Below are 15679 nucleotides of genomic sequence, written 5' to 3'. Positions count from 1 at the left end.
TAAAAAGCGAGCACCTACTGTGCTACCGGGGCTTAGCGGAGAGACGAGAACTAGGAGTCAGATTCCTGATTAATAAGAATATAGCTGGTAACATACAGGAATTTTATAGCATTAACGAGTGGGTGGCAGGTCTTGTTGTGAAACTTAATAAGAGGTACAAATTGAAGGTAATACAGATCTACGCCCCTACATCCAGTCATGAAGACCAGGAAGTCGAAAGCTTTTATGAAGACGTGGAATCGGCGATGGGTAAAGTCAAAACAAAATACACTATACTGATGGGCGATTTCAATGCCAAGCTAGGCAAGAAGCAGGCTGGAGACAAGGCAGTGGGGGAATATGGCATATGCACTAGGAATAGCAGGGGAGAGTTATTAGTAGAGTTTGCGGAACAGAATAATATGAGGATAATGAATACCTTCTTCCGCAAGCGGGTTAGCCGAAAGTGGGCGTGGAGGAGCCCAAATGGCGAGACTGGGAATGAAATAGAGTTCATACTCTGCGCTAACCCTGGCAGCACACAAGATGTGGACGTGCTCGGCAAGGTGCACTGCAGTGACCATAGGATGGTAAGAACTCGAAGTAGCCCCTAGACTTGAGGTGGGAACGGAAGAAACTGGTACAAAAGAAACCAATCAATGAGTTAGCGGTAAGAGGGAAACTAGAGGAATTCCGGATCAAGCTACAGAACAGGTATTCGGCTTTAACTCAGGAAGAGGACCTTAGTGTTGAAGCAATGAACGACAATCTTATGGGCATCATTAAGGAGTGTGCAATTGAAGTCGGTGGTAACTCCATTAGACAGGATACCAGTAAGCTATCCCAGGAGACGAAAGATCTGATCAAGAAACGCCAATGTATGAAAGCCTTTAACCCTACCGCTAGAATAGAACTGGCAGAACTTCCTAAGTTAATCAACAAGCGTAAGACAGATGACATAAGGAACTATAATACGGATAGAATTGAACATGCTCTCAGGAATGGAGGAAGCCTAAATTCAGTGAAGAAGAAACTAGGAATAGGCAAGAATCAGATGTACGCGTTAAGAGACAATGCCGGAAATATCGTTACTAATATGGATGAGAACAGGTATTCGGCTTTAACTCAGGAAGAGGACCTTAGTGTTGAAGCAATGAACGACAATCTTATGGGCATCATTAAGGAGTGTGCAATAGAAGTCGGTGGTAACTCCATTAGACAGGATACCAGTAAGCTATCCCAGGAGACGAAAGATCTGATCAAGAAACGCCAATGTATGAAAGCCTTTAACCCTACCGCTAGAATAGAACTGGCAGAACTTTCTAAGTTAATCAACAAGCGTAAGACAGATGACATAAGGAACTATAATATGGATAGAATTGAACATGCTCTCAGGAATGGAGGAAGCCTAAATTCAGTGAAGAAGAAACTAGGAATAGGCAAGCATCAGATGTACGCGTTAAGAGACAAAGCCGGCAATATCGTTACTAATATGGATGAGATAGTTCAAGTGGCTGAGGACTTCTATAGAGATTTATACCGTACCAATAGCACCCACGACGATAATGTGAGACAGAATACTCTAAAGGAACTTGAAATCCCACAAGTAACGCCGGAAGAAGTAAAGAACGCCTGGGGAGCTATGCAAAGGGGGAAGGCAGCTGGGGAGGGTCAGGTAGCTGGAGATTTGTTGAAGGATGGCGGGAACATTGTCCTACAAAGACTCGCCAGCCTATATACACAATGCCTCATGACCTCGAGGGAACCGGAATCTTGGAGGAACGCAAACATAATCCTAATCGATAAGAAAGGGGACGCCAAAGACTTGAAAAATTATAGACCAATCAGCTTACTGGCCGTTGCCTACAAAGTATTTCCTAAGGTAATAGCAAATAGAATCAGGAACACCTTAGACTTCTGTCAACCAAAGGACCAAGCAGGATTCCGTAAAGGCTACTCAACAATAGACCATATTCACACTATCAATCAGGTGATAGAGAAATGTGCGGAACATAACCAACCCTTATAATAGCTTTCATTGATTACGATAAAGCGTTTGATTTAGTCGAAACCGCAGCAGTCATGGAGGCATTAGGGAATCAGGGTGTAGATAAGCCATATGTAAAAATACTGAAAGATATATATAGCGGCTCCACAGCCACCGTAGTCCTCCATAAAGAAAGCAACAAAATCCCAATAACGAAAGGCGTCAGACAGGGAGATACGATCTCTCCAATGCTATTCACAGAGTGTTTACAGGAGGTATTCAGAGACCTGGAGTAGGAAGAATTGGGGATAAAAGTTGATGGAGAATACCTTAGCAACGTGCGATTCGCTGATAATATTGCCTTGCTTAGTAACTGAGGAAAGCAATTGCAATGCATGCTCACTGAGCTGGAGAGACAAAGCAGAAGGGTGGGTATAAAATCAATCTGAAGAAAACTAAAGTAATCTTTAACAGTCTCGGAAGAGAACAGCAGTTTATTATAGGAAGCGAGGCACTGGAAGTGGTAAGGGAATACATCTACTAAGACAGGTAGTGACAGCGGATCGCTGTCATGAGACTGAAATAATCAGAAGAATAAGACTGGGCTGGGGTGCGTTTGGCAGGCATTCTCAGATCATGAACAGCAGTTGGCATTATCTCTCAAGAGAAAAGTGTATAACAGCTGTGTCTTACCAGTACTCACGCATGGGGCAGAAACCTGGAGGCTTACGAAAAGGGTTCTGCTTAAATTGAGAACGACGCAACGAGCTATGTAAAGAAGAATGATGGGTGTAACGTTAAGGGATAAGAAAAGAGCAGATTGGGTGAGGGAACAAACGCGGGTTAATGACATCTTAGTTGAAATCAAGAAAAAGAAATGGGCATGGACAGGACATGTAATGAGGAGAGAAGATAACCGATGGTCATTAAGGGTTACGGAATAGATTCCAAGGGAGGGGAATCGTAGCAGGGGGCGGCAGAAAGTTAGGTGGGCGGATGAGATTAAGTTTGCAGGGACAACATGGCCACAATTAGTACATGACCGGGGTAGTTGGAGAAGTTTGGGAGAGGCCTTTGCCCTGCAGTGGGCGTAACCAGGCTGATGATGACCTTTTGAAGGGCAGCTCTTGAGTGCCTGTTCTTCCGTCGAGCGTCGGCGTAACTCGGCCTAGTTCTTCGGCGTAAACGAACGAACGAACACAGTCGAAAAATGAAAGTGAGCGCGGAGCGCAGTGTGGGGGTAGATGAAAGAAAGACGCGTGAGGAGAAAAGTGGAGGAGGAAGTTACGGGGAAATCATAGGGCGGAAAATGGAGGAGAACCGTGACATAAAAATTGTAACAGCGCAAACACATGCAACCACCAAGTACCAAAGACGAGGCACAAGCGCTGACTGTCAATTAAATTTTATTGACGGAATACAGATACCTTATATAAGGGGAAAGGCAGAAGTGAAGGGGGGATGGAGTATGCACCAACTCGCCCAGAAACAAGTTTTAATGGAGGAGATCCGGTGAGGAAACAACCTGCGCATGCGCTGAGCTGCCTGCGGCCACGGCATTCACCGCCGCTTGGGCGATCTTGTCTGCGTTTCCTACAGGGGGCGAAGGTCACGGGCATGAAGTGGGGAAGGCTACCCTCGTCAGCGCCGTAAGCTGCTGAGGTCAGTGCGCGGTACCCAGGCGTGTGACGTGTATCACTGCTCGTACAAGGGACGATGGCGAGCGGCTACGAGTAAGGCTCGAAGAGTGTCGCCGCTGACACTGTGGCACGATTTTCCCGCGACGAAGGGCGGCTCTAATCATTGGTGGAACGAAAGCCTGAGAAGAAAAGCGTAGGGCCGTGAAAGACGGGCTGTGCGTGACGATGGCTGCGATATGGCGCCACAGTAGCGTATGTAGCCTGTACGGAGACAAAGCGCGATACTGGCAGCATTCTCTTCCTAATATAAACCTATATAATCATAATACAAAATATTGACACGCGAAATGAAAACAGGCCTACAGCTGCGCTCAAGTTTCGCATTAGGAAGTATCGTATTGGTCGGTGAAATTTTTCTGAACGCAGAGTTCAATGGGAAGGCACCACATCAACCTATGTCATCGCCGCGGCATTACTGCGCTAAAAGGCACTGGTGTGTAACGAAAGAGTGCTAGAATGTGAACTAATTCTATATTCATGGGCTAAAATTAAATTCAGTGACATGCCCGGGTCCATAAAGATTCAAGACGCTAATTCATTAAGCAGGAAAACAGCGTATGATATACTTACGACAAATCTTTACCTTCAAATTAAAGCAGTAATTGACGTACTCGTTCTCGTCCGTATAGAATGAGCGTTGGTTTTGAAACGAGTAGGAGGTGCACTCTGCTCCACCGGGTGTCCCGCTGTGGAGTAGAATTGAACTTGCGGTAGCCTGAGCACCGTTGTCTGCTGCAGGGTGAAGATTTATGCTCTCTTCTCTCTCCTGTGGTCGGGTGCGTTGATGGGGCGCAGACTTACAGCGTATTGGAAGCTTTTGGCCGTGCTCGACCTCTCCTTGCTGCATTTTCATTCTTCAGTTATACCTCAACCTGTAACACTACCATAGTATGTGCGACGAGTGCTTCTGTTATGTGTCCGCTCAACTTTAGCTGCTTCAGTGAAACTGTCATAGCCTTGACACAGAGCACCCTTATTCGCCAGGCATAGATTAATGCGCTATTCGCCCGAGCACGTACGCACTTCTTTCGTTGCCGTCTCCTAGGACTCGCCACCTTGCCATCCCTAGGCAACTACCACAGAACTCTGCATATCTCCTGGAGCTGGTATCCTACGCTCCTCTCCTACCCACAGCAAAGCTCTCTCCCAATCCCATTGCCGAGTGACTTACTAAAGAGGCCAGTATGGTAGCCCCACAATATCTTGTGGATTTCGTTGACAGTGTTAACAGAACTTCGCCGGATATACACTCAATCTTGACTGCCATACGTCGCACAACTAATAGTAAAGTTCTCTATCTCTGTAACGCCGAATAAATAGCTAGTCGGAATTCACGCACGCTAATTTCGTGGTATATGACATGCGTTCACGAGCGACCTTTCTCCTCCCGTGCTCAGAGCCATGGCCGAGCCTCCGTCATCGCGTATCCCGGTGCTGCAGCGCGCCGATGGTTCCTGGACCACAGTGGAGCACAAGCTGCGCCAGCTCGACGACATGGCCGAGCCGGGCACCTACGTCCGCCTGCTGGCCGGCTGCTGCCGGGACAGCGTGCAGGCGGCGCGCGCCATGCAGGCGCAGCTCGACGCAGCCAGGGCAGAGGTGAATGCGCTCCGGCTGCAGCTGCGCAAGAGCGTCGACCGGATCGCGGAGGTGAGGCGCCGCGCAACTAGGGCGCGACTTAGATTTAGCGAGGGGATCAGGTCCAGAGGTTGGATGCGCGCAATAGCTGTCTTTCCATTTCACTTATGTGGGAGCTAAGGCGCTACGAGGGATAAAAACAGCCACGAAAAAAAGGACGCTTAACATATAAAAAACAAACAAAAAAGACAGAAAGAAAGACGGTGAATGATATAACATGACATTTAAAGGGGCCATGGCACGGTCCTTCAACTATTCTTTGTTTTTCATTGTCGTTGATAGTAGAAGGGACAACATGGCTGTAAACACAAGAACCGGGCTTTCAGGGCGCATTTTAACTCGAAATTTCAATTCAGAATCCCTCTTAGCAGCAGCAACCGCCATTTTGACGTATTTTGGGTCACGTGAGGAAATGTGGGGTCACTGCTCTGTCAGCTGCTTCGAAATAACCGGAAACCACACCGGACCTCTTGCTCCTCACGATCTGGTACGGAAAGCCGTATGAAGAGCGTTGAACTGCGTCCTTAATTTTTTTTCACTCGCGCCAAAAAAGCAAGCAGCAACCGAGAGAACTCCCACAGAAATTATCTCCGAGTGCTCGTCGACACCCACGTGCGCAAACAAAACAACGCGTAGCCACCGTGACGTATTTCCGGTTCCCGGAATCGCTTCCTCTTCTTGCAGTGCACAACAGCATGGCCACGAGATGGGCTTTTCTAACTCCGAGGGTGCTGTAGTTTGGACGAGAGCTTCTCTTTCGCGCTTGCCCGACCCAAAAGAAGCCCCCGGAGAGAAATCTGGGGACTTTGTGCTAGGAATCATGCGTCTAAATGTGCCTTTATTTAGATAATGCAGAGGACGCCGCCGCCCCCCTTTCCCCCTCCGCCGCCTAAACTAACGTCGAGACGGGATCATAGCAGCTGGTGCGGAGTCTGTAATGAAGAAAAGTCAGCTTTTTTTGCGTTATTTATTGACTTATGTTCCTGGGGTGCACCTAACGGTTTGGCGTTTCGCAGTACGTCACGGTGTGTCTTCGTCACTTTAAACATGGTTGTTGGCGACGGGACGAGTACCGGCCACGTGGTCACGCTCTGCGTATGCGCCGCCCAGCCATGAACGAGAACTTCACTGCAAATGAATATTTAAAAATAAAGGAGTTGGCAGTAATAATGTGTCATTATTAAATGGTCTGCGGCCGCTAAAGTTGCATCTACCTAAGCCCCCCCTCCCCTGTCCAGCCCCCTCCACGCTTCGGGCCGGGTCACTTCGCAGGCCCAGGCAGGAACCCCCAGTGTCAGGCCTGGTGATGAAGTATAGGAAAAGATCATATACTGCAGAATTCAAATTGGGAAATAATATAGTTATGCCAGAAACTTAAAAATAAAAAGTAAGATGAATAATGCCGACACTCTTTTAAGGGGAATTATCATGGTGCGAAGCATCATATGGTGGCTTCTTATTTATATAACCAAACATTATATGGCAGGGTCAAATAGTACCACCCATTTAACCTGCTTCTTTGGTCGAAGCATGTTTGTACCCCGAGAGCAGAAACAGCTCTGGAGAATGGCGAGTGGCGCCCGGGCAGATATAGGCGTCTGCTGCCCTCCTCCTCTCCTATGGTCCACTCTCTGTACCAATGAGCGGGCGCCTCCGCGTCAAGTGCTCATCTACCGCAGGGAGGGGGCGGAGCTTAGGACTGTTGCGGTTGATGTGGCCTTCGTGCCCAGAGGATCCGGGATCACCAAATTATCGTACGGTCACGTGAGTTACCTGGAATGGACCCTTACTTTATAGATAATACATGTTGGCCATTTTCATACTGCTGAGTTAGGTTATCACCTCACAGTGCTCATAAAAAGAAAATTGTGTTTCGTAAGTGATTTTTATTTTGAATTTCTTTAATTACCTCTTGCAAGTGTCTTCATTTTTTTCGGGTAGCATAGAATACTAGTGGGTAATTAAAATAAGTTTGAAGCAGCATTTTGCCCTATTTCTAAGCGCAAAGTGTATTTTTAACGTGGGCCAAGGAACTGAAGATGACCTTGCCGAGAGCGTCCTCGCATTAAAAGTGACCAAACTCGTTATTCGAACGGACAACCTGCCAGTGACGAGCGCAATGCTCTGGCATGGCGCCACGAGAGACGATCGTGTCGAGTGGGCTTTCAGCGTAGCATTTATCAGTTGCCGTGTGGTGCAGCTCGGCTAGGGACAAACGGAGCAAAGCGCCTTCTGCTCCGCAGCACTGGATTTGCACAGGCTTAGAGAAGCAGAAGTTCCCCCGACTACCGTGCATTTCATAGCTACGTGCACAATGGTCGGGCAAGCGCAAGCGCAAGAAAGAAGGTCTCATGGAAAGGGGTGTGATTCAATGCGTCACCAGTTAGTGATGCCAGACTGCTGTACAGTCCAAATGCCATATAAAAAAAGTCGAACAAATGGTTACTCGAGCACCGCATGCACCCAAATATTGCTAGCTTGGTGTGGGACGCCCACGGCTAAACATGAAATGCGAAATTCAAGCTCCAGAATTTGGCGCATGGCCCTTTTAAAGGGACTAAGCACCAATTTTCATGGTACCTATGTTTTAATGCAATGGAAAGCTTACTGGTCAGAGTGTATAATCATAAAGTGGTTGCGCAGAAAACGGTATGGAACATTTTTTATCGGAACATTTTGCTCTGCCGTGAGAATGTAGTCGTTCACAGGAAGCATGCTGAAAACAGTGATAGGTGAGTGCGATTATAGGCCGGCATTAGTGGGAGGCCGACGACAAGTGCAGCCGTAAGTGTGAGAAAGTATTTTTTTTATCAAGTCGATGTTCCTGCGATTCATGTTTTCCAAAGCGTTGTAGTATTTCTACGATAACGGCTAAGTGTGTTTGTGGTTTCCTGTTCAACTGATTTGCTCTTTAACTAGTCAGAACAAAACCAATCGGATGGAAAACGAAACGACGCTTTTACACATAATTTTCAGTTCTGCGTGTTGCCGTATCCACCCGTGCACTTTTGATTTCCGAAGCATAGAATAAATCTCAAGTGCCTAATTATATAGCAATGGCTATATTATGGTATAATTAGGTTGTACAGGATTGCGGCCGACTTACGTACACTGATTGCATAGACTGCATCCGAAGCACTAAGATTTCACCGCCAGGCCTCGCCACCTACAGGTTTTTGAGAGTTTCTTTGCCAATTGAAAATTATAATTCCAACTTAAACCGCGAACAGCGTGCCAGGTTCTATCACTATAAATCCTGGTCATTTGTTTTCCATCAACGTCTCACAGCAGATTCTGGCCAGTTGTCAGACCCTTCAGGGGCATGCTTAAGAAATAAAATAAGCACAGTGTCAATGCATGCACGCTCACTACAAAGAAAGAAAAACAATACAAAATAAGTTCCAACGCATGCACACCCAGAAGCAATCTGCTGCGGACTAGCCGACTTTTCTTCTGGTATTTTTCGCAGTACGTTATTTGTTCACCACGTGCACGGCACGATTTTCTTGCTAAAGTGCTGTGCTTCTATTGAATGCAGTGGCTACCCAATGCAGTGGCTTAGCCTTTGTTGTGTTGCGCCGCTAAACAGGAGGTCGTGGGTTTAAATTCCGGCGGCATTTCGATGGGGGCGAAATGCAAAAAACGCCCGTATCCCGTGCATTGGGGGCACGCGAAAGATCCCCCTGGTGGCCACAATTAATCCTGAGGTCCCCGACTGCGGCGCGCCTCGTAATGAAATCGTGATTTTGGCACGAGAAACCCAAGCATGGAATTAATTCAATTGAATGTACCCCGCAGCTTTCTTTCTTTTTTTGTGTGTGGCTGAGCGGTGTACCTGGATTGCGACTATGATTTATGAAGAAGCCGAGAATTCGGGCCACCGCGTGTTTGTCAGCATACACTATGCTCCACTTCATGCAGCTATCAGGTGCAACGATGTGGAAGCTACGCGAAGAGCTCGGTCACGCAAATTTACAACTCCGCGCGTTCTGTGCACGATTCGCTGCACGTCAAGGACGTACGCTCGGGCGAGGATCCACGTGAGAGTCCCGGAACGGACTGCAAATAAGAAAGTCGCAGTTTCGCCTGAAAGAGGAAGCATCGATGGTGATGGGGAATTAGTGGACAACTGTACTAAGTAAGGGCACTAGTTTTGTCTGCCGTATGAAGTTACAAACATGGGCATGCTAATTCAATTAACAGACATGGTGTCACGGGCACACAAGCAAACATGATCGCATCTTATTCGATGACCGCGGAAACTCTGCGTCAAAACGCTTTAAGCGCGGCAACAGCAGCGAACGAATTGACTTTCGTGCTGCCGCTCGCATCAACGCGCACTAAGCCAAAGCAGCGCGCGACAATTCCGCACACGTCTCAGATAGTTTTCAACACAGCGGCTCGGGCGGCCGTGCGCGGCCCACCGCGCCGCTCCGAGTAGAACGCAGCACCCCCCTCCCCCCCCCCCCTTACTCACGGCGGACCTTGCCCCCGTCGCAGTTGGCTTTCAAGATAGAGCGGCCAGTGGGGGCGCACCAGCCGAGCGGAGGAGAATGCGCACCCCTCCCTACCCACCCCCGGATCCTTGTGCGAGACGGAAGACGGCGCACTTCCTCCTTTTCGTGCTAACTAACTAACTTTTCGTGCGCGAAATCAAGCCGCGATCGCCGGCTCACCCTCGCAAGCTTTCACTCACACATACAGCATAAGGCGCGCTGCGACGATTTTATCGCCCTATGCGGAACCTCACGGCGACGCCGACGGCAGAATGCGCTTGGAGTATCGATATAGTTGATATCGCTATAAAAACTGATACAGAACAAGAACAAAAAGAAAAATGATCTAAAACAATGCATTAACAGTCGTATACCTGTGTTTGTTTCTAAGGATGAAAACTTTTTTTTTGCTTAGGTACTTAGTCTTTGTGAAATACAGTTGCGGGTAATTGTGATAAAAAAGAAAGAATGTATGCGCAAACCACGCGCTCTGGTAATCGGTGTAAGCGCAGCAGTGTATGCTGTTTCCTTTGATTGACGATATAGCGGTGATGTTGGTGGCAAATGTGTAATTTTTTAAGCGTTTAGGGCAGCAGGAAAGTGGTGAGTTGGTGTTAAAGATCACCTTGCGTGCACCACTGCTGTTTGTCTGCATAGTACACAGAACACACATGGATATGTGTTTGCTTGAGGTGTTGTTGTGCGTCATCGTTCATAATGTCGGAGATGTTTGAGCATTATCATTGCCTCACATGGCACATCGCATCGTGGCCGAAGTGTTAAACTTTAATTGGATTATTGGGCTGTAAGTAATTCAATTAATTATTATAATTGTACGTGTACATTGCATACATACATTTGCGGTCTGCACCACCTTTCGCTGCGTAGCGAGGGCGCTTTTGTTCAGTGCGACGTTTTTTTCTGGCCTGGGTGTCCTCGACACTGAGTGCCCGCTTTGGAGTCATTTTGCTGGCGCGTGTTTACGTACTTCTTCTGCATACGTGGCGAGCACGCTCTTCTGACGCCAGCTCTAAGCGCTCTCTTCAGTCTACGGACGATAGTAATGTTTACTGTTCACCGCGCAGCACGCGACCTCCACAACCCAGCATCTGCATTTTTCTCGCATAGAAAAGCAAGCACAGCACGTGCCATACACACAAACTGTACAACGCTGCCGCCGCGCCGCCAGCCGGCTGATGATAATGATGACTTATTGGCATCCCCTTTGAAACAGAGCAAGGACAAATCCTCCCCTAGCCTTCTAAGTTACTCAGGTATGCTCTCAATGCTTTTCCCCCTCCTAGCATTCTTTTAGACATATTTTTAATATTCTCTATCTACCTTATACCGCTGCTTATGCTTGTAGTGGATCCGGTCGTATCAGTCTCTTTCACATCACGTGGGAGTTTACAGAACACGGAGAAGAACACGAAACAAACGGCACATACAACGAATGGGAGGCACTGCTGTCTGGCCCGGCCCTGGAAGATCAGCTACGACTGATCCAACGAGCTGAGCGGATGGCCCGTGCCAGTGGGCTTTGGAATAGGGGCACTACCCTGCCGGACAAACTCCGTTTTTCACCTCCGTATTTCCTCTGGGGAACTGGGGTAGGAGCCAGTGCGGTTTCTGTATATAATAACGTTTTTGTACTACTGCTATTACTAGTCTCTTTCCTGCTTTTTTTTTTTGCGCCAATACTCTTAATGCTTCTTGCTTACATCGACTGCAGACTGGTTTACACTCCCGTCTACTTTAAATTCATGCGCTTTTGTAAGTTGTACGTTACGTACTGGTCTCCCTGGGTGAATCCTTTCGCATTCCATTAGGATGTGCTGAGTGGTCTCTGGATTTTTCCTGCAGCGTACACATGCCTCATCTAATAGAGAATATTCCTCCGGTATGTTTTTGTCCTCAGCTAACGAGGTCGAGTGTCAAATTCCAAGGCACTTCCCTGCGTGTTACATTACAGATTTTCCATTCTAGCTTCTTTTTTCTCATTCTTGTAAATCTCCACGGTGTTTTTCGTTTCTATTCTTGGCATCCAATTAACTGTCTCTGTTTCTCTCACCATCTTCCTTATGACTCCTGGTTATCTATTTACAGTTTCAATCACCCTGCACTTGGCTAGCAACTTCCTTGGTCTCTTCCTCCATTCTGTGTCCACGATTTTCATGCACAAATACTTGTGCACTTTAGCTGCCCATTTATTTTCATCCATGTTCCTGTGTCTTTCTTCAAAAGAAATTTTGCTCTGTGCTTCTCTATCTTCAAGCGAGGCCCAACCCGTCTCACCATGCACCGCTTCGTTTGCGGTTTTGCCGTGGGCTCCCAAAGCCGACCGGCTCACCGATCTTTGGTTAACTTCCAACCCCGACAATACGTCCGATTATAGGCGCAGAATGGCATTTGCGAACGTCAGCGCTGACCCCATGACTCTCTTCCAAATTCCACGCACCACCTTATATTTCTTGCGGCCCCAAAGCGATGCGCGCAGGCGAGCGCCATCTGGTGGTGTTGGAAGAAACCCAGCGGCGCGCCAAAGCAAGACCACAGCAGCGGCAGCGCCCGGAAAATGTGGGCAAGAGGCGCAGAAATCTTCGCTTTAAAACATCGAACTATATCCAAATGCGAACGCAGACAATGCGAAATGTCTCTCTAGTCACCACAGCGTTGAACCTGATGTCTCAAACGGAGTATAGAATTCCAGTACTCGGTAGTTTTTTTTATTTTTTTTTCTAATTTCATCTCGCCGTTGCAGCTGGGCTTGCGCCAGCCAGCATATGCAGTGTGGCGAACTGCCACAGCCGTCGCAGGCAGCTAGAGAGAGCTGATACTTTTTACGAATAAGAAAGGGACTGTGGGCTTAGCTGTAGTCAGGAAATGCCTGAATCGAGGCGATGGCGATGGTGGCGATGAAAGGCGATGTTTCGGAAATAAAGTTCGCTAATTAATCGATAATAATAATACTATTCCTAAAATGGCTGAGAAATAGGAGGCAGTCATCTCTTTTCTTTTGTTCGTTTCTATCAGTTCGCGCTTCTAAAACCATGTTGCAATTTTTAACATGATTTTCGTGAGCTATTTCTCAAAGACTAGAAATAAAACAACTAAGTCATAAGAAACACAGTTAGTAAATTTTAATCTACGTGAGAAAAAAATCGATCCCTATGTGCCGTTCTAAATCACACGATTGCACTCTATAGTACGACTTCCAACCTATGGACTGTAAGTAATGCTTAGTTTATGTGACGAAAATAGTTGTGACACATCGTAATGAAAATCACGGTGAAGTGATCTAATCACGCTCACCCTTTCGTGAAACAGTTCCTCTGAAAATCTCGTGCACCTTCAACTGCTTCACACGGTGTGCCGATGCTGTGAAGAACAAAAATATTGAGAATTTCCCCGTATGTACAAAATATTACGATTTTTGCATAATTCGCATAATTTGCAGTTCTATGACCGGTGTTTAGTGAACTCACGTATGCGTCAGCTCTGTTCAGTCCGCACCAGCCGCGGTAGCCCACTGGCTATGGCGTTGCGCTGATGAGTTCGAGGTCACAGGTACGAATCCGGCCACGACGGCCATTTTTGATGGGAGCCAAACGAAAAAAGCGCTCGTCTACTAGACCTAAGTGCAGGTTAAAGAGCATCAGCTAGTCAAAATAAATCCGGAGTCCTCCACTATGGCGTGCCCTATAATTATATCGTTGGTTTGACACATGTAAATATAGTTGTTGTTTTTTTGTCAGTGCACGCTTTGTTGAAACTGCCCTGGAAGCACATTTGCCAGTGATATACCATTGGGCTATTAAAGACAGTTCCTTACCTCTTGTGATTTTTCATTCACTTTGCGCCGGTGTTAATACTAGCATTACAGGGTCTGCTGTCGGGTGAAATATGTTTTTCACATCATGGCCTTATATAATGCCATGTATACATGTGCCTGCCTGTTCGTAGGCAGTAAATTAAAACTTGCATTGCGGTGTTTTACGTGCCAGAGGCGCGACTTGATTACTAAGTTCATGCCGTGGTGGGAGACTCCAGATTAATTTTGGCCACTCGGGGTTCTTTAAGGTGCAGTGAAATATAAGTGCACGAGCGTTTCTGCACTCCGCCCTCGTCAGAATGTGGCCGGCACCGAACCCTCGACCACGTGATCAGCAGCGCAACGTCACAACCACCGAGCTACCATGGCGGTTCGCAGACAGCAAATGTTTGTGGACGGCTTTTGCTTCTAAAATCAAACACTGAACAGTCGCAAGGAAAAGAGAAATGGTCTTCAACAATACAGTGTTGATGTCATGTGCACAATTAAGAAACCGCAATAAGTTGCACTGGAGGAACCATTGGAAAAAACGGTCCCCTTTTTGGAAGGTTTTCAGAAACTTGCCACCGAAGAACATCTACAAATTAAATTCAAATGTTTTATTGTTTGTTTTATATGATTGCTTTAGCATATTATAGTGGCAGAAAAGTTAGTGTAGGGTCGGTATGACATGCCAGTGGCTCAAACCACCTGAGTAGCTTGAAAGAAGCGTGCCCAGCAGTAAGAGCTCAGAAGATTGAGCTTTTCGACCAGATAATACTTAACGCTCAAAATCTATTGAAATTGCAGATACTGCATGTAACTTTGCGACCTGCGACAAAGCTGCGTAAACTGAATTTCCTTTTTCTTTATTTTTTGGTGGGCGTGAAACGTAAACATGCAATTTTTTCCGTACAGTGTGCTTTATAATGAGGTTTGAATGGTGTTGTTTGTGCTATCTTGTTAACTTCGCCAGAGGCGCCGGTGAAATGGTTACTGAGCCGCACTCTCTGACCAGTTTCGCTGAACATTGTTAGTAAGGAACGTGGGCGTCGGCAGCGACAACCGGCCGCACTGAATATGAGAGTCCTTTCAAACATCATATTATGCCTGAACTTCTGCCAAAAGCAGCCTTGAGGTGCACGTGGCCATTGTCTGTCTTTCTTATGGCAACACAGGGGCCCTATAACGTAAAGCTATTCCAATATGTTTTTATTGCGATCTCCTGACGTCAAATTCGCGTAACCGCCGGCGCAAGCATCGGGCAGTGACTTGCAGGGTTTTCTGAAGAGACCAATCAAACCCTCTCCTCATTTACAGGCGGTCACTTTTGTTTGCTTGAAAAACTAATTACATTGCCTACACTGAGCGGCTTGTTTTATCTAATTGGCTGACAAGAGGCGAGGAGCACGCTCAAGTGGAGAGGAAATCGATGGGGCCGTGCCACTGCAGTGAAAATCGATAACCGCGTGAGGAGGGTGGTGCCGGCGCCTGCGATTGGTCCGCTTTCCCTGACTTAGCTTGCATTGGCTGGTCGAAAATCGCAGCGACATGCAACGGAAGCTTAATAATGACGTCAAAACGGATCCTCATCAAAGAAGAGTTGACAGAACAAGGTCGTAAACGTGCCGAAAGTGCTCGAAAACGTTACATGGCCACGCAAAACGTTTTATTATACGGAAATAAACCCATGCCCTCCGGCAGCTGGAGTAGCCAGTGCCTGAGCGATCGGCGGCAGCCTTCTTTTATTCCGTTCGGAACAGGGCAGCCTGCGGCTATTCTGAAAAAAATTCAGTTTTGTGCGGCATATTAATGTATCTTTAAGTCGCACACGTCACTTTGATGCGGTGAGTTCTCGCGGTTTTGTCACGTCGCGTGACAGGCAGGTGAAGTGGGTGGAGCCCAAAAACTTTTGGCCAATAATCGAGGGTTAATGGCGAAAAGGCTTCCAATCAGAAACAATTATTTTTCTTTTGTTCGGTCCAATTATGCATAATCAGCGCCTACGCGTCATACCAGATGGGGGACCTATCGCGGTTTTCGTGACGTCGCGTGACATGGATGCGAA

The 15679-nt window shown here is 47.1% G+C and overlaps 1 protein-coding gene across 1 annotated transcript in view; it reads left to right on the top strand.

The window, feature by feature from the left end:
• The window catches only part of LOC142573181 (uncharacterized), a 51887-nt gene that overhangs the window by 10185 nt on the left and 26023 nt on the right, over positions 1-15679 (top strand). The window contains exon 2 of the mRNA XM_075682755.1: positions 5064-5316. Within this exon, the coding sequence (XP_075538870.1) occupies positions 5068-5316 (249 nt within the window). The 5' untranslated portion in view covers positions 5064-5067. The remainder of the gene's footprint in view (positions 1-5063; positions 5317-15679) is intronic.

The sequence above is a fragment of the Dermacentor variabilis genome, chromosome 2 (assembly GCF_050947875.1).
Source record: "Dermacentor variabilis isolate Ectoservices chromosome 2, ASM5094787v1, whole genome shotgun sequence".
Lineage (NCBI taxonomy): Eukaryota > Metazoa > Arthropoda > Arachnida > Ixodida > Ixodidae > Dermacentor > Dermacentor variabilis.
Note: the sequence above shows the minus strand (reverse complement) of the source record. Positions and strands in the feature narration are given on the sequence as shown.